Source organism: Nilaparvata lugens, chromosome 5 (genome assembly GCF_014356525.2).
Source record: "Nilaparvata lugens isolate BPH chromosome 5, ASM1435652v1, whole genome shotgun sequence".
NCBI classification, from domain to species: Eukaryota; Metazoa; Arthropoda; class Insecta; order Hemiptera; family Delphacidae; genus Nilaparvata; species Nilaparvata lugens.
In genome coordinates this window covers 8,280,462-8,301,084 of record NC_052508.1, presented here as the reverse complement: position 1 = coordinate 8,301,084, position 20,623 = coordinate 8,280,462, and the positions used below count along the sequence as shown (strand labels likewise).

General features: G+C 36.1%; 1 protein-coding gene across 2 annotated transcripts in view; it reads left to right on the top strand.

Annotated features, from left to right (window-relative positions):
• Positions 1 to 19,613, top strand: part of LOC111058438 (mediator of RNA polymerase II transcription subunit 17) — a 32,162-nt gene extending 12,549 nt beyond the window's left edge. Inside the window, exons 6-11 of one of the 2 annotated variants that reach the window (XM_039429852.1) lie at positions 3,697 to 3,896; positions 6,213 to 6,502; positions 10,094 to 10,270; positions 13,024 to 13,156; positions 16,628 to 16,776; positions 18,531 to 19,613. In XM_039429852.1, coding sequence (XP_039285786.1) covers positions 3,697 to 3,896; positions 6,213 to 6,502; positions 10,094 to 10,270; positions 13,024 to 13,156; positions 16,628 to 16,776; positions 18,531 to 18,744 — 1,163 coding nt within the window. In that variant the 3' untranslated portion in view covers positions 18,745 to 19,613. Of the gene's footprint in view, positions 1 to 1,766; positions 1,967 to 3,696; positions 3,897 to 6,212; positions 6,503 to 10,093; positions 10,271 to 13,023; positions 13,157 to 16,627; positions 16,777 to 18,530 lie in introns of both variants that reach the window. The other variant, XM_039429853.1, reaches the window with a different exon arrangement.
• The last annotated feature ends 1,010 nt before the right edge of the window (positions 19,614 to 20,623 follow it).

Sequence of the window (20,623 nt, the reverse complement as noted above, 5' to 3'; positions counted from 1 at the left end):
AAACTGTTTGAAATTTGGCTATGCAATGACAAATGCACTTTTTCAACTTTGAGCGCTCATAAAAAGTTCAATAATGTCAGACAAACGAACGCATTATATGAACCTTATTGGAGATTTTTCCCTCTTTCCATCATATCCTTAGAATTTATTTTGACTGACAGATTTCTACTTATTCAAAAATATAGAAAAATCTATAGATCTGGAAAACTAAGGTCGATATGAGAAAATTTTACTGGACATTTCTTTGTTACCAATTTCATGAAGAATTTATGTTCTTCGGCTTTTACATCTTTTGTGGGTCACTTTTGTATAATTAGCTATTTGTAATGAAACTTCAAATTTATTTCCATCCATTTTAATTTGTGTTTAATACATTTTGATTGAAATTGTGTTATAGACCAGTAAAACCTATGCAGCGCCTCAGTCATCTACTACAGTTAAAATTCATTGTGTAAAAGGTGGTGGTGGAAAAAGATGAGTGACAGCAATGGCTTCCTATCATTTTCACCAGCAATGCAAATCGCACTATAATCACCAATCTAATGTTTTGTGTCCAATGACTGCAATACATTTTGATCGCAATTCATTTGTGTGGATGTTTTTGAAGTTAATTACATCAGATATAGGCTACCAGTATCAGCTATCCTCTATAAAAGTCAGTGGAAAGACAAAGCATCGGTAACGCCGTTCCCCTATGTTTCTTCACTGCCATTATAATGTTGGCCTCACTATAGACTCAGGTAGTCAATAGAATCTTTGGGGAAAATCAACGGAATTTCAAAGAAAAATATTCAACAAGTTTTTAAAATAGGCCTTAACTAAGATTGATGCCTAACAAAATTAATTCTAATTTCAAATATTCAGCTACTGCCTAGAACTACGGTATGAATATTGATTCATAACATTATTTATTGATTCATACAATAAGTACATCATCAAAATTAAAGGGAGAGAAAAATAAGGTAACCTTGTGCTATTCCTCTCCCAAATTTGGATAAGGTTACACATAGTCCGAAATAGGTCGAGTCTTTTAGTTTATTTATTATTCATTTATTTATTCATTGATACATAGGTTATCAATGGTTACAATATCATTCTCAACTATGAATGATTGGGAACGGAACAACAGGCGTAAATCCCAAAACTGTTCCATTCACAAATTTTGATAGGAATTTAGTTGTTCACTTCACAAAATTTTCAGTGCGTAATTATTTTCACCAAGTATATTTTTAAATTTAGATTCTTCAAAACCAAACATAGAAGAAGTATTTCATATTATTATCACTAAAATAGAAAATATTCACATATTGAAGGAATAATTTTGCCATCATCAAAATGATAAGGAGAGAAAAAATAAGGTACAAACATGTGCAACAAACAGGGCTCAGGGACAAACAGTTTAAAAAGTTTGGACAATCTTTGTTTGTCAAACAAAAATTACTGTTTTTTCAAACATTTTCAGTGTTTGCTGTAAAACCTGTTCTTTCCACTTGCAAATATTTTGTTTGGTGACGCGTCCACACTGGCCACAGGCAAACATTGTTTGTCAAACAATAAAATTTGCCTAAACTGTTTCAACAAACATGTTTGTCGAACATTTGTTCAGTGTGGACACGGCTTTAAAGAAATAATTTCGCAGGACCAAAAAACAAACTAAATATTCTAAAAGCACAGCTGTATAACATAGATTGGATAGAGTCACACATTTGTTGGTCCAAAAGTAAATGAACCAGATTTTGATAGGAATTTTTGTGTGTGTGTTGTAGACCAGGAAGACCTATGCAGCGCCAACCTGCACCTGCTGGGAGGGCCGGTGCCGCCCCCCGATGTGCACTGGCAGCAGCGGCTGGAGGCGGCGCAGAATGTGCTCTTCTGCAAGGAGCTGTTCAACCAGCTGGCCAATGAGGCAGTCCAGATGCACGCACCCGTGCCACATATGGTCATCGGCAATCAGATTATGGCCACTGTCAGTACCCAAACATTACTTCACTTTAATGACAATGTGTACGTTCCGTGATCTCGGTAATTGATAATACAGAAAGGAAATTATAAGCACCCAAACATTATTTTAATGACAATGTGTACGTTCTGGGAACTCGGTAATAGAAATAAGCACCCAAACATTACTTTAATGACATTGTGTACGTTCTGGGAACTCGGTAATAGATAATACAGAAGGAGTTATAAGCACCCAAACATTATTTTAATGACATTGTGTACGTTCTGGGAACTCGGTAATAGATAATACAGGAGTTATAAGCACCCAAACATCACTTTAATGACAATGTGTTCGTTCTGGGAACTCGGTAATAGAAATAAGCACCCAAACATTACTTTAATGACAATGTGTACGTTCTGGGAACTCGGTAATAGATAATACAGAAGGAGTTAAAAGCACCCAAACATTATTTTAATGACAATGTGTACGTTCTGGGAACTCGGTAATTGATAATACAGAAAGGAAATTATAAGCACCCAAACATCACTTTAATGACAATGTGTACGCTCTGGGAACTCGGTAATAGAAATAAGCACCCAAACATTACTTTAATGACATTGTGTACGTTCTGGGAACTCGGTAATAGATAATACAGAAGGAGTTAAAAGCACCCAAACATTATTTTAATGACAATGTGTACGTTCTGGGAACTCGGTAATTGATAATACAGAAAGGAAATTATAAGCACCCAAACATCACTTTAATGACAATGTGTACGCTCTGGGAACTCGGTAATAGAAATAAGCACCCAAACATTACTTTAATGACGATGTGTACGTTCTGGGAACTCGGTAATAGATAATACAGAAGGAGTTATAAGCACTCAAACATTATTTTAATGACAATAAGTACATCATCAAAATTATAGGGAGAGAAAAATAAGGTAACCTTGTGCTATTCCTCTCCCAAATTTGGATAAGGTTACACATAGTCCGAAATAGGTCGAGTCTTTTAGTTTATTTATTATTCATTTATTTATTCATTGATACATAGGCTATCAATGGTTACAATATCATTCTCAACTATGAATGATTGGGAACGGAACAACAGGCGTAAATCCCAAAACTGTTCCATTCACAAATTTTGATAGATATTTAGTTGTTCACTTCACAAAATTTTCAGTGCGTAATTATTTTCACCAAGTATATTTTTAAATTTAGATTCTTCAAAACCAAACATAGAAGAAGTATTTCATATTATCATCACTAAAATAGAAAATATTCACATATTGAAGGAATAATTTCTCCATCATCAAAATGATAAGGAGAGAAAAAATAAGGTACAAACATGTGCAACAAACAGGGCTCAGGGACAAAAAGTTTAAAAAGTTTGGACAATCTTTGTTTGTCAAAAAAAAATTAATGTTTTTTCAAACATTTTCAGTGTTTGCTGTGAAACATAAGAACCTGTTCTTCCCACTTGCAAATAGTTTGTTTGGTGACGCGTCCACACTGGCCACAGGCAAACATTGTTTGTCAAACAATAAAATTTGCCTAAACTGTTTCAACAAACATGTTTGTCGAACATTTGTTCAGTGTGGACACGGCTTTAAAGAAATAATTTCGCAGGACCAAAAAACAAACTAAATATTCTAAAAGCACAGCTGTATAACATAGATTGGATATAGTCACACATTTGTTGGTCCAAAAGTAAATGAACCAGATTTTGATAGGAATTTGTGTGTGTGTGTGTTGTAGACCAGGAAGACCTATGCAGCGCCAACCTGCACCTGCTGGGAGGGCCGGTGCCGCCCCCCGATGTGCACTGGCAGCAGCGGCTGGAGGCGGCGCAGAATGTGCTCTTCTGCAAGGAGCTGTTCAACCAGCTGGCCAATGAGGCAGTCCAGTTGCACGCACCCGTGCCACATATGGTCATCGGCAATCAGATTATGGCCACTGTCAGTACCCAAACATTACTTCACTTTAATGACAATGTGTACGTTCTGGGAACTCGGTAATAGAAATAAGCACCCAAACATCACTTTAATGATAATGTGTACGTTCTGGGAACTCGGTAATTGATAATACAGAAGAGTTATAAGCACCCAACATCACTTTAATGATAATGTGTACGTTCTGGGAACTCGGTAATTGATAATACAGAAGGAGTTATAAGCACCCAAACATCACTTTAATGATAATGTGTACGTTCTGGGAACTCGGTAATTGATAATACAGAAGGAGTTATAAGCACCCAAACATCACTTTAATGACAATGTGTACGCTCTAGGAACTCTGTAATTGATAATACAGAAAGGAAATTATAAGCACCCAAACATTACTTTAATGACAATGTGTACGTTCTGGGAACTCGGTAATAGAAATAAGCACCCAAACATTACTTTAATGACAATGTGTACGTTCTGGGAACTCGGTAATAGATAATACAGAGGAGTTATAAGCACCCAAACATTATTTTAATGACAATGTGTACGTTCTGGGAACTCGGTAATAGATAATACAGAGGAGTTATAAGCACCCAAACATTATTCTAATGACAATGTGTACATTCTGGGAACTCGGTAATAGAAATAAGCACCCAAACATTACTTTAATGACAATGTGTACTTTCTGAGAACTCGGTAATAGATAATACAGAAGAGTTATAAGCACCCAAACATTATTTTAATGACAATGTGTACGTTCTGGGAACTCGGTAATTGATAATACAGAAAGGAGTTATAAGCATTTTAAGGATAATAAAAAAGGAAAAGGAGTCTACTTCCAACGCCAATATTACCGTAAAAATCAGACTATAGAATTATTCATCATAAATCAGCTGTCGAGTGGATTATTAATTGCATGCAATTAATATCTCAATGTAACTTGGTAAAAAATCAGCTGTCGTGTGGACTATTTATTAATGACGCATGCAATTAATAACTGAAAGTATACATAGTATTTTCTCTCGACCTTTTTCTGCTTTCAACTCGGGATGACCTGTTGATGCACTACCTCCGTAAACAAATCCATAGTGCATTCTGGTGACGTCAGCACAGGTAGGGCTTCTACACCAATAAAAACTCTAGCTGATATAGATCAGCTGAAATCAACACATTTTTATTGGTGCAGGAGCCCTGCCTGTACTGACGTCACTAGAATGCACTATGGCTTTGTTGACGGAGGTAGTGCCTGTTGCCAGTATGTCTTGAAGTAGATAAGCTTTTGATGTTAGTATTTTTTTATAACCAACCACAGCCAACAGCCATTAGCCGTTTTCACACCGATATTCGCCGACTCGAGATACAGACAGGATTTACTCTGATGGACAGTATAAGGCTCAACTCACTCTACCTCGACTCAAATCGTACGACTCAGTCTCTCAACCTTACGACTTTCTTGCTCATTGTCACTACTTCAGTTCCATGCTACTCCATTTTCTAACCTTACTTTATTAAAAATATAAAATCTAATTCATCACTACTTAGCATGTAACAGATTTTATAATAATTATTATGAATATATTTTCTTATCTAATTCTTATTATTGTCTTATCTTAAATGATAAAACATAACTTTCATAAAACATAACCTCACTTTCATTAAAAATGCATGGTACTACGCAACTCAAGCCGAGGCTCGACCAACATGTCGACTCGACGCTCGACTCAGTCTCACAGTCGTTAGGTCGCGGAGACTAGAGTCGACTGGTGTGTGTGTGTGTGTGGTGTGTGTGTGTGTGTGTGTGTGTCACCATTTGAAAACATGCTGCGTTGAGAAGAGACTAGAGGTCGCAGTCCCTTCTCGACTTGAGTAGCGTAAGTGTGAGTTGAGTTGTGCCTAAGAGGAAGCTGTGGTTTATAACTGCGCGAGGTCTACTGTTCACAGAAGTACTAGTTATAATGTTTTTATAATATTGTAATTTAATAAAGTACAACAAAGACTAAAGACGATTCAGTCAGAGTCAAACCTTACTAGGCGCCAAATCATAGAAATCTATAATAAAGGCAAGAATTGGCTTATTCACGCACGGGATAGGAAATACACGAATGACGCATCACGTCTCAACTACTCAACTGATTAACTTGAAATTTTGCTAAACTATAACCTAATTCATTAAGTGTAAAGATAACCTATTTTTAGACAATTTAGGGAATGAACAGTTTTGGGTTTTAAGCCTGTTGTTACTTTCCCAATCATTCATAATTGAGAATGATGATGGTGTATGTTTCAATGTATAAATAAATAATCAAGTGTCTGTCTCATTGTGCACAGGTTCTGCCCGGCATCCAGCTGATAATCGGCCTCTACCACAGCACGGGCAACGAGAAGAAGGCGGGCGGTGAGGGTGCGGGTGGCGGCGAGGGGGGTGGTCCTCCCCCCAAGTCAGAGCACGACCACGTGTTGGAGCACTCGTTGCATCAGCTGCTGAGGGAGGTGCATCACCGCAACACACACCACCCTTTTCCGCACCCGTCGTCGGGGCCTCTGGGGCCGTCCAAGCGCCGCTGTCTTGCCGGCCCCACCGCGGCCGACAGATATCAGCTGATCGAGATGACTAAGAGGTAAAATGAAGCGTTTTCAGCAAGGTCATGACAAATACAGGTCATGACACAATCCTGTGATGCATTGCAAAATCGCCATTTTGTGGGGTTCTAGTTCACCAGTTTTCAAATTTATTTTTTGTCATAGTCATTCAATTCAGCTGTTTTACATCCATGAAATCAAGCCGGTAAACAGCTGATTGTAGAACAAATAAACATATGATTCTCATTACAGCATACTATACTGTAATAAAATCATATTTTTCTTTACAGAAATAATGTATAATTATTTATAATTATAATTTATTTATAATTTTTACAGTCGAGTATGTTTCCCAGTTCCGAATTTGGAACAGCAAGACTGTTGCCTTTTAGCGCTCCAGGTGGATGTTTTGTCAACTAAAATCAAGAAATTCCTTATTCGAAATTACTTGTAAACTAGGTTATGTTTATAGAATGCATGTAGTAATGTCAGCACAAGCAGGTAATGTTTTCTGTTTCTTAATTATTCTTTTCTAGATTATTATGACAAAAAATAGTGTAAGCTACTTGGACGTGAATGTCTTTTGCGGTGCTCGAATGAAATTCTAGTCTAGGCTAACGCCTCGACTAGAAACATCATTCTCGCCTGCAAAACGGCCCTTCCGTCCTTGTGACTTAAGATACTATTATTATTCATTTATTGTATAATATACTGTGATCATAATAATATTATTATCAGGGAAAGAAACTAGGCTGAGCCTGTACTAGCTATTTCTCTTCCAAATTTGATCAAAAGTTCATATTGTCCAAATTAGGTTATGAATCACTGTTTAAACACATAATTTTTGATCCAGGAAAAGTAATTTGAATATTTTGAATTTGGATGAATGAAATAAAATTAATTTATACGCCCAAGGTTGAAAACTTGAAAATAATTCATTTCCATTATGTTGTAGGCCTATCATTATTTATCTTGATATAACAAGAAGAATTTATAGCACCTAGTTAAAAACTATAAGCTATTCTTTTTTCACTTAAATTATTAAGAATATTGTTTGTGAAGTTAAGACCCAATGGTTAAGTTTTCTATTTTTGGTCAAGGATTAGATTGAAGGTTATTTTTCACATAAAATGATACAGAATTCTGCTTTTGCGTTTCCATTTGAACAATTTAGCACTAAACTAATTTGTGTGGTTTTCTGCGATGAAGTCTTCTTATTCAATGCACGTTGTGCAGCTGGATTGCTTCCACGTTTAAATGTTGATGAAGTCTTGAGTGCCAAAATGGAGCGTTTTCAGAAAACAAGTTTCAATAATAATACTATAGTGAGGTCCACATTATAATGGCAGTGTACGATTGACAATACTGTTGCTGTCCTTTTCTATCATACAACAAAACAGATAGCTCTATCTCTCTCTCTCGCTTTGCAATGTTGTCTATTTGCCAGAATATTTTATATTTACTTTTGACAGTGACTGTACAAAACTGAACAAACAATTATCAGCCGCCATTTTTTTTCTTCATTCTATTAAAATACTTTGGTACACAAGTCGTATAATTGATTTAAAATGTATTTTTGAAACAATGAATTGATTTTTAAACATTACCATATGAGAAACACAAATAAAAATACCTGAAATGACATTTTAAAAGTTGATAACCAACCATCCTAGACTTCAACCATGCTTCAGTTAGCCTACCCGTATAGGTGAGACCTACTCGTACCGGTATAAATAATATTGAAAAGTTATTTCAGAATTAATCTATTGAAATTACTTATTTTTAAATAGGATTTATATTCTTATATTATTTTAAAAAGAAATTAGAATAGAATACCTACCAAATAACTCAATTTCTGTTGTTTTGAAATTCAGATCGGTGTATCACAGCTTTTCAAATTAGCCGCCATTTCAGGTTTGTATAAAAATAAAATCTGATCTCAGTTATGAATGCAAATTTTTGAATCAAATTATGAAAAAATATATTTTCTTGATTAATTTGACATTAAATTGATTATTTTATCAAGTAAATGATAATTATTATTAGAATTAATTTAATGGGATGAATTGAGAAACAGCTGTGTACAGTCAGTGGCAAAATGGAGAGACTTGGCAACGTTTTTCTCCTATCTTTCTCCATTGCCATTATAACGTGGACCTCACTATAGTAACAACTGCCGTTCTGATTCATTCTACATTTTCTGAATCATTTTCATTCTCTTTCTCCTAACTAACTTTCAGATAGCAACACCAATGGTAATCAAACACTGCCAATAAAACGTGAACCTCACGGTAGCAGTAGGATAGCATTTTTTATCACTAGTAGTTCTGTGAACAGTAGACCTCACGCAGTATTCTCATCGACAAGTACCTGATTGAAACTATAGACCTTAGGCCGGTTACAGAGCTCGACCGACCGTCAGTGCGTATGTACCATCCTGACCGTACGCATCGATGAATCAGTTTTACACATTCAGAGCTCGACCGACCGTCAGTGCGTATGCACCATCCTGACCATACATCAGTTTTTCTGACTCATAAAATGGACGCCTTTACAGATTGCTTAATTGCAGCTTATTATCTTCGTAAAAGAAAGATTAAAAGACGTAGATATCAAGTTCACTTGATGGTCGCCCAAAGAGCATTTCAAAGGGAATTTAGTACCATTATATACATCATTGCTTGGGGTGAAGATACATTTTTCAAACTCAGAATCTCCATCAGAAATTTTGATGAGTTATTTCGAGCTTGTATCACCATTGGGAATACTTGCAGTCACTTTAAGCTACTTATCAAATAAATGTAGATAATATTAATAATATATGATTTTTCAATAATAAATTTAGAAATGATTGAAGAAATGTATAGAAAAACTCTGAATTCAAATATGACACTATTAATTGAATTCATCCATTATGCTATTCAATTCAATATCAGCTGATTGTCGGGCAGAGGTGTCAGCACATTGGTTACGTTGCGATCGGGCTACTGATCAGTACAGCTCTGAAAGATTCTATTTGTTTCAATAGCGCGTCAGTCGACCGATGGAACGGATGCGCACGAGCTCGACCGATGGTATTCGTACGCTGTATAACACGCATGGTCCTGACCGTGCGCGTGCGTGCCGTCAGTCCTGCTCTGTACGGATACATGGAATCTCTATGGAAAAGACAAGCGCGACTGACGTACGCACTGACGGTCGGTCGAGCTCTGTAACCGGCCTTATGGAAATACAGCAATAGACTGGCTTCTCCACACATCTGTGTAATCACTTGTCAGCTGATTTATGATGAATAATTCTATAGTCTGATTTTTACTCTAATATTGGCGTATGAAGGAGGCTCCTTTTTCTTTTATATTATCCTTGAAATGCAAAATTTCCTAAAACCTTGTATATACGTCGACGCGCATTTGAAAGGAACATACCTGTCAAATTTCATGAAAATCTATTACCGCGTTTCGCCATAAATGCGCAACATATAAACATTTAAACAATAAGAGAAGAGCCAACCGTCGACTTGAATCTTAGACCTCACTTCGCTCGGTCAATGAATAATGTTCACTTTTCTGTTACAATAATTTTTTACATTCCATTTTTTATCTTGAATAACGTTCACCTTTCTGTTACAGTCAAACACTTCTGGAGCAGATTATCGAGCAGACTCAGCACTTTTTCATGCGTTTGAGAGCTGAATATGTGCTGGACACAATTGCCAAGGAAGTGAAGGATCCACTCATTGTCTCGCATTGGAATGCGCTCAACTCACCCACTCAGTCCTGTGTCAAGATCAACATTATCACTCACGGGTCAGTGCTATCTTTCAGCTCTTCACGTTACTACACCTTTTCCAACTGTATTTGAGAAAGTATCATTTCAATTTGAGAACATACGAATTGAAATCGAGAAGTTGTCAGTTGTAATTGAGAAATGATTTAAAAAAAACAGTGCTATATATATATATATATATATATATATATATATATATATATATATATATAATATATATATATATATATATATATATAAAAGCGAAATGGCACTCACTCACTGACTGACTCACTCACTCACTCGCAGAACTAAAAATCTACCGGACCAAAAACGTTCAAATTCGTTAGGTATGTTCAGTTGGCCCTTTATAGGCGCACTAAGAACAGATTTGGAGAAATTTCCAAAGATATGCCCAAAATCTGCGTTTTTCCAGGGTTTTCTCAGCTTTATCGATAACAAATGAACAGAAAAAGATCAAATTCAGTACAGAAGCTCAGACAGGGTGTAATAATGCTGTGTAAGGAGGAATTTGCAATAACGTCAAAGATACGCCCAAAATTAGCGTTTTTTGCGCTTTCTCAGCTTTGACTTTCTGATGGAATGAAGCATGCTCAAATGAAAAATGCAGGCGAGCGGATCGAGCCCGCTGATCTCATTCTTTAACAATCCAGTCGGAGGTCCAGGGGCGGAGCCCCCTGGCTAGACGGATATGGCGAGCGGAGCGAGCCTGACGGCTAGTAATATAGTATATTTAATATTCCAGTAAAACGTTTAGTTTTTAAATAGAAAATTATTTTCAAGCCCCAAAATCCATTGAAGAAATGCCGAATTGCTTGATCAAGATATTCAATTGATTGATGATAAAGTTCAATTGCGCCTTTAACATAGAGAATTTGATCTTCATCAAGTGCAATATTTAACAAAATGTTTGGAGACAAAAGTCATGTTGTCAATACATACATAGAAATGTTACTCATTAATCATGCGTAAACAGTACAGGGGAAATGCTCCATATTTTAGAAGTATAAGCAAATGCTCAACTTTATTCATATGACCCTATATATGAATACCTGAAAATTAATATCTTATACTCCATCATATACAGGGGCCCATATGAATAAAACCAGAGCAAATGATCATGAGCAAGAGCATGGAGAATAAGGTTTTACTCATGAGCAAAAGGTAGAAGCAAAAGCATTTGCTAATTTTTTATGAATAAGCTGTACCTTATACTCTTACCTTATGCTCCTGAACTCTGGAGCAAATGCTCACGTATTTTAAAGATGTTTCATCAGCTGATTCGCTTTTGTAGCCTTACTTTGTTTTTATAGCTCACGGAAGCGCTAAATATGCAGGTAGGGGGCACCGCTTGTGTTTGCGTCGTCTGCTCTGTTTCCTATATATGAATAGTTTTCTATTTTAGGTTAGTTGAGTTTAGAATTTTGAAATAATAGCGTGAAAAAATGTCATCTCTATAATAATCTTTAGCATATTCTTATAATATCAATAGCCTTCTTATAATCATCTACACTCTCATCTTCTTAAATGCATATTTCCTATTTTGTGATGGTTATCTTTATAACAGGAAGCTATCTTTTGTATTTATTCTTTTGTAGGGATAATGGTGAATATATTATGGTTGAATCTAAAAAGAGTTTTATAGTTCTCAACTATTGGTTGTGATCGTATCTGGTATAGTTTCCTCTTCCTCATACGAATTAGTTGAGCCATTTTACTACCAATCTGGTGATTGGTACCAGATTTTGTAGGATCAACCAATATTAACTGAGATATGGCAGCCTTAGTGATAGGTGACCGTTGAAAGGTTGTTGCAGTGCAAACCAAGACATGCTGATAGAGTCGCCTCAATGATGCAACAATCTCTATATCCATTGCATGTTAATTGTAAGTAATTTTAGGTCATTTCAAACAATAAAATAACGTTACATAACCCTCTAAAGGTGGGTCACCAACTATTAAAGCTGCCATATCTCTGTTAATATTGATCCAATCCTACAAAATCTGGTACCAATCAATAGGCAATTAAATTTAGTAAAAAAAGTTACTCTTGTAAAGTTTTTGTAAAATCAACGGTTTCTGAGTCATTTAAGAAACAACATTTTAAATGGCCGCCATTTCGTTTTATTAATTTGAAAAATTATCATAATTTTTCTCTAGCTTTGTCCAGTTGTTATAAATGATCCTGCAAAGTTTCAATTTCGTATGTTTAACCATTATTTAGAAAAAAAATCATAAGTGAAAAAATCAAAATGGCCGCTGTGTGAGTAACTGATGACTTCCGGACAATTTAAATATGATATTTAGATATGTTTTTTTACCCAGGAACAATGTCCCAGAGTATTGGAAGGGAGTTCGTAAACACACTGTATACATGTATTGTATTGGTAATATTCTGTTGTCAGTTGATATCTATTGTGTTCACCCTTAGTTTGGAGTCTGTACCAATCATCTGTATTACATTAATGATATTGTATTGTTCTGTTGTTTGATTAGTATAAATGAGTGATCCGTGGTCTAGTGGATAGAGTACTTGCGTAGCAGCATAGAGATCCCGGGTTCCAACCCCTCACAACCAAAAGTTTTTCAACCAGATCACTCCCGTGTTATTGGAAGGGCACGTTAAACTGTCGGTCCCGGCTGAAATATGACAGTCGTAAGGCCTATGGACGGCTCAAATGATATATTCAGGTGGTGGGACCTTCCCGCAAGGGACTCCCCACCAACAAAAGCCATACGAATTTACTAATGAGTAGTGTTTGTTGTGGCCTAGGTATGACACACTGTGTCGCACGTCACTGGTGGTCCACGTGGGCCAGAAGTCGCTCAAGTGTGTGTGTCGAGATGGCCGCGTCATGCACATGTCCTACGAGCCACAGGAGTTGAGGGATCTTATCTTCTGTCAGGTTGGTACTCATGGTTTTCATATTATATTCAAGCACATGTTCTATGATCGACATGAGTTGAGGGATCTTATCTTCTGTCAGGTTGGTACTCATGGTTTTCATATTATATTCAAGCACATGTTCTATGATCGACATGAGTTGAGGGATCTTATCTTCTGTCAGGTTGGTACTCATGGTTTTCATATTATATTCAAGCACATGTTCTATGATCGACAGGAGTTGAGGGATCTTATCTTCTGTCAGGTTGGTACTCATCAGTTTACTCTTCTTTCAAACTTTCCTAATATCCAGAATGAGGTTACTCACAAATAATAATATGAGGTAATAAGATAATTCACTACAGTGAGGTCCACACTGAGCAATCAAGGAAATAGTATATTACGCTACAAGCACAGAAAGTTAGTGTTTACGGTATGAGGATAGTTTCCCGGGCGTGGCTTGCCGAGCCCGGGAATATGTTATCCGAATACCTTAAACACCTTTCTGAGAGAGACGCATACGATAATTTTCGCCACACTACAGGTATAGCTGATGCCAAGAAGTTAGGCGGTTTCATGGGTCTCTTGTGCGTTCCAACAGCTGATGTTGTCAAGTAGAGTTGTCATCTAGCTTGGCTTAGGTGATGACTTTTAAATCAATGAGACAATAAATAGATGCATTGCATCAGCTGTGAGTAGGTTACACCATGTGACCCACGCCTAACTTTTTGGCATCAGCTATATAAGAATAATAAATAGAATAAAAATGTTTTATGAGGGGGGGGGAACTTTGATGTCTCATATCTCAAGAACCAGACGTCGTAGGGTACTCAAAGTGGGGTGGAAATTTCCGATCTCACCCTCCTGAACACAATGCACCATATTATGACACAGTTGTCCAAACACATTTTCAAAAAGCCTTAGCTGGAAGGAAACCTGTTCTGACGTCAGACAAGAGTCGTCTGCAAACAAAGTCTTTCAGATCTACGTAGGGACTGGAAAACAGCTGCTTTCTGTGCAATAAGGCGGAAATGAAATATGGAGGATAAGAACAAATGAGGAACTAGGAAGATTGTTCGAGGAGACCAGTATTTTATCTGTTGTGAAAAGTATGAGGCTGAGATGGGCTGGTCATGTGTGCAGAATGCCGGAAGGGAGGGTACCAAAAATGGTGCTGGAAGGTAAACCCGGAGGAAGAAGACTACAAGGAAGACCAGGAAACGTTGCAGCAAACTGTCACTTTGCGCGCTAGTTGCAAAAATAACTATTTCAATGATCAAACAATAAATTTTCATAATTGAGATGGAATATTTTGTTGATTAATTATATTTCTGAATTGTTCTGGCAACGTTGTGGAGCTAGTGAAGGATAACGCTATCTGCTTTGTCGAATGATAGACAAGGAAAGCAACACCAATGTTAATCAAATATTGCCATTATAACGTCAATCAATCAATCAAGAATCTTTATTCCACAATACAGCAAGTACAAAAATGATAAATAATATGAAACATAAAATAGAAATTATTAAGTACTTAGATTAGGGTTTCATATTATACATTATGGAATGAGCCTACATGGGCACTGTGGCCTGTGCGTAGACTCGAGTTGGTATTTCAAGTAGAGTGAATCTTATGAAGGGGAAGAAGAAGGAGAGCCTAAATGGATTTAATAGATGAGGGTAATTTCATTCAAATGATTGTCATAGTTTCGTATTGTAGAAAGTCATTCTATATTGTTATGTCCGTCTGTAACGTATATAGCCAGTCTGTATGGTAAAGTCAGTCGGTATTGATATAGAGTCAGTAGAAGTCATGTTAATTATGAAGTCAGGTGAGTCCGCCGCCCGCCAAGACCAGAGCCACAGCCTCCTCATCACTTATTTCAAACAACCAATATTTCAAACTTTTTTTGAAAATTGCAAGACTTGCAGCTGAAAAAATGTTATTTTGCGGAAATAATCTCTTGAGATTACGATATATTACTTGGGATAAGAAGAAACAATTTTTTGTTGAGAAGGATCTCGTTAGCTGGATAGTTCTGATCCCAACTGTGGCTGCATATCTCGTGTTATGAAAATGTAAAGATGGCAGGAAAATTGAACCAAAATGTTTATAAACATGAATGAGTAAATCCTTCATGTATAATTTTTTCATAGTTAAAACTCTAATTTCCTGAAATAGTAAAGATGAGGGATATCTTTGACATCTACGAAAGCCAGCTTTAAGGATTGCTTTTTGAATAACTTCTATTCTTCTTAGATGGGTGCGGTAGGCTGCTCCCCATGCAAGATGCCATATGAGAGGCGAGACTGTACAAAGGCAAAATAAGCTACTTTAAGTTCGTTAAAATTGAGAATTTCTCCAAGCTGCCTGAATGCAAATATATATTTACGTAAGGTTTTCAATTGGAAGTCAATATGTTGTATCCACTTAAGTCTGGAATCAAAAATGACGCCCAGATACTTATATGAGAAAACTTGTTCAATACTTTGACATCTGCACGAATTATTTAAAAAGTCATTACAATTATGAATTTTAAGATCCTCTAGATTGTAATCAGTTGTATGGGTTAATGCAATTGGCATGAACTTGGTTTTAGATATATTTAGTGATAATATATTTTGATCAAGCCATTTTTTAACAATAAGTAGATCAGATAAAGCTCTGTTTTTGGTTTCAAGCCAAGTGCTTCCCTGAACAAGTATTAAAGTATCATCAGCGAAAAGGAAAATTTCGCCATTCAAAGTTAACTGAGAGATATTATTAATATAAATTGAAAAAAGTATTGGGCCCAGGGTACTTCCCTGAACAACCCCAAAATTTATTGGTAACTTCTCTCCCTCTGCCCCACATATAGATACATATTGCTGTCTGTTTGTAAGGTAGCTGGAAAACCAGTCAATTGCCTTACCCACAATTCCTATTGCTCTCAATAGGAACGTGGACCTTACCATAGTTCAAATCCACTACTTTGTACAAACAGCCAAGGTGGTTGTTAAAAACTCAGTTATGTGTATGTTGTTAAACCAAATTAAATAGTTGGATGGTATAATTATGGACTAGCAGGTAACCCGTGCTCCGTATGGGTCTGTTTGAAAACTTGACCAAGTGGAGTCTTGAAAAGTTTGAATAGGCCAATAACCATCCTCGGTTAATTAAGAATCTAAATGTGAAATTTGAAGGTTTCCCAGGCTTACACAGTCTCAGAGATGATTCCCCGGTCCTATAATGTATCAAAGATATATTTTCCCCAGTTTTCTCAAGTCTTATGAAGCCGTTCTTCAATAAATCTTATCTCGTCTCCCGGTCTTGAACTATAGTATGTCTCTCAGAGTCAATTTCTCAGTAAGTTAATCAGTCAAGTAGTTCAGACGTGATGATGCGTCATTCATGAATTTCCTATCCTGTACGTGTATAAATCGATTCTTTCCTTTATTATATTATTATAGATTAGTCATTGGGTTTAATTGTTCAACTGTTTTTCCATTTCAGATCTATCAACATCAGATAACAGCCGTACAGAGCCTTGCCAAGTGCATGGGATGGACCTACCTGGCCAACAGCTCTCACCTGGGCATTGGTGCAGTGGAGCAGCTTGGTAATGCATCCAGCTGCATTCTCGCATCGCCTATTGGAGATCGGTTAGTTTAATCACAGGAAAAGATAGCATAAGAAGATATCCCATCGATTGTAGAATTCATTCAAAGTTTGCAAGCTTTGTATCCAATTATGGAGTTGTGAATCAAGTTGACATGATACTGTATCATATTGTGGTGGTACTGTATTATTTTGTGGTGATACTGTATCATTTTTGGTGATACTGTATCACTTATGGTGATACAATAGAGAAAAGATAGCATGGATAGATGGATTGTAAAATTCATTCTAAGTTTTGAAATGTATCAAATTATGGTGTTGTGTATCAAGTTGACATGATACTTTATAATATTGTTTTGATACTGTATATGGTGATACTGTATCATATTGTGGTGATACTGTATCACTTATGGTGATTGCATAGAGAAAAGATAGCATAAAAAGATATCCCATGATATAGGACGTTTATGTTCCAAATTACACTGTTAACTCAAGCCGGTAAATCTAAGCTATGTGACGCTGATAGTCTCTCATACTGTGTCATTCTCACACTCTTAGTACCGGTTGCACAAAAGCCGTAAATTTTATCGTGATTCGTTGCCAACTAACCCAACCTGCACAATGTTTTAAAGAATATGACAGAGTTGTACATAAGCCTGTTAAATTTTAACGATGATTAAATTCCACGAGAACCAATCGGAGAAGCCGTCTAATCAAAAAGGCCTTCTGTGATTGGTTCTCGTGAAATTAATCACGGTTAAAATTTAATCGGCTTTTGTGCAACTGGGACTCACACTCCCAACAAATCAGTAGTAATAGACAGAAGTGGACTTTTCAACAAACAACAAAATGGCCGCATGTCTTGACCTGTTCTTATAGACCTTGCTACAATAAAGCCGTTTGAACTATAGTGAGGTCCACGTTATAGTGGCAGTGGAGAAAGATAGCAGAACAACGTTGCCGATCCTCTGTATTGTCAATGCCTTCTATAGACGGTAGCTGATAAAGGTTACTGTTGTAATAACTGTTCATTCTTGTTTAAAATAATTTTATTAAGCAAGAAATAATATTTTTTAATAGCCTCATAAATAATCTTCATAATTAAGATGAAATATTTTGTTAATTGAAATCAAATCAAATGATCTTTATTCACAAAAAAAGTAATACAGCAGCAGAAACATTATATAAATAGTGAATATTCCCCACAGAGACAACAAGTCTGGGTGTGGGGAATGAGCACCGTGAACTGCATTATAATTATTAACAATAACAGTTGAAGATTTACAATAAAAAAAAACAACAAAAAACAATTAATCAATTATTATTTCTACATTGTTAAAAGACGATCTGGCAACAGATGGAATTAGATAGAGAATGCATTTATTCAAATGCTAATTAATATATAACTATTATTTAACGAAAATCCTAAATAAATGTTGTACATCACCCCGAAGACTTCTGCTACTGATGGAAATTCCATCTAGCTGTTAACCCTGTTGTCAATGTCTGCAGTAGCAGAAGTCTTCGGGGTGATGTACAGCATTTATTTAGGATTTTCGTTAAATAATAGTTAACGATCTGGCAACAGAGCACAGCGAGGAAGAGATAGCGCTGTCTGCTTTGTTGAATGATAGACAAGGATAGCAATACGATTGCTAATCAAACACTGCCATTATAACGTGGACCTCACTATAAACGTTCAACTTAAATCTCAGTATAAGCCCACATCACTTTTTATATTGTAAAGTGTAAATAAAAAGACATTTATCTATCTATCTATAAGTGATTTGTATTGCAGGATGATAGCAGTGCGATGCGAGCCGGCCGGCGGTGTGCAGGTGTCGATCGCGCATTCGCCGCGCAAGGACTTCTTCAGCGGGCAGCTGGTCAAGGAGCGCAAGTGGGAGAACCTGGGCGGTGCGCCCTTCAAGGAGGTGCGCTGGGACAAGATGGAGGGCAAAAACTTCCTCAACAAAATGGAGCTGCTTATGGCCAGTCTCACCAGCTCCTAAACTGCAACATCCTCAACATCTGCAAAGTGAGAATGTGAGAAAATATACCTTAACCCAACGTTTCTCTACAGTAGAATGTTTACTTGAATCGTGTAGAAAGATTTAGGATAACCTTCCACTGGAACCGTATTCAACCGATCCGTTCGGTCGTTGGATCGGACGGCCTTAATTCGTCCGAATATGGTCGTCCATTGGAACCGTTCACGTCAGTCTAGTTGTCGATTATTGAATTAACTACTATCATAGCCACCAAAATTTTTCCTAAACTATTAGATAGTTTACAAATTTTTTGTCTGGATATTTGAATCAGTTTCAGTTTGTTAAATAGATTTGCTATTTCAAGTGTGAAAGTAAAAAAAATCTTGAATGTTGTAACTTATAAGAGCATGTCTAAATTATTCAATAATTAAGCTGATCAATTTATAGATTTTTCCCAAATACTATAGCTTAATGATGGTTTTAACAACCTATGTGCCTGTTGCACAAAAGCCGGTTAAATTTTAACCGTGATTAGTTTTACGAGAACCGATCAGAGAAGTCGTCTTATCAAAAAGGCCTTCTCTGATTAGTTCTTGTGGAATTAATCACGGTTAAAATTTAACCGGCTATTGTGCAACCGGGCCTGTCGTTATGAAAGTTGTATAATTTTCTACGATAGTGTTCATTTCTAAGATTGTTTTTGTGGTCAATAATATTTCAAAAGTTACATTTTTGTAATATCAATTATTAGGGAGGTTTTTGTAAATCAATTGTACAGCTGGATGTTTTAATATCGTGAATTATAATGTTTGTTTATTGATAAGTAGCCTATCTCAATTATTTCAAGTTTTGTAAATTTTGTAATTAATAAATAATTATCTTTTAATTTATTTTAATCGTAGCTATTGAATTTCAAATCCCTCCAGAATCATTAAGAGCCCGAGCTCGGGATTTAGTCCTAGACTAAAGACAGCTGGAGTCAGAAAATTGGTTTTCCAAAACAGGGCGTAGTCGCAGTCATTGTCATAGTCACGTTTGAATTAAATTCCGAAAAAAACTAGAGAATTGAACACAAAATAAAATAAAGAGAAAATAGTGTAAAGTTTCAGCTACTTTGAATTATTTAGGAATGTCTAATTTCGTCAAGGAAAAACGTTTCCAATTATAGAAATGAGAAAATAAAAACTACGACTACTGTTATAAAAGCTGCGACTACGCCTCATTTTGGAAAGCCAATTTTCTGACTCCAGCTGTTTAAAGTCTAGGACTTGACTAAATCCCGAGCTCGGAAACCGGCCCCTAAAGTGTTGTTTTTCGGGTGAGTAAATTTATTCACTTAATGGCCATTCAAGAAGAAACCGTTCAGTATTGAGCCAGAAATGGCGAGCATTTTGGTTTTATCCTGTTGATTTCTCTTTCAATCATAAATTTTATATTGTGATTGTGAAATGAAATAAATAAAATGTCAGGAAAATGAAAACACAATATCATGGATACAGCTCTACTTTCACGTATAATCTTACAACATAACATAAAAATTTCAAACAATGTAACACGCACAAAATATAATTTATATTATAATATGGTCATTAATAGGCTACATAGACTATGTTATTATATAAAAATATGTAATGTTTCATAGCATTTTCCCAACAATAAAACTCAACATTTCTAAATATACTAAAATGAACATGGTGACTTGATGAAAAAATATATTAAACTAGATTTGATTAGATTATTTGAGCACTCATGAAAATATTGCTATCAATATTGAAAACATTAGAAAAATATTTTTGAATGTAATAATAGAACAAAACCAATTAGTATAGTGAGATCCACCTTATAATGGCAGTGGAGAGAGAGAGAGAGAGAGAGAGAGAGAGAGAGAGAGTGATAGGAG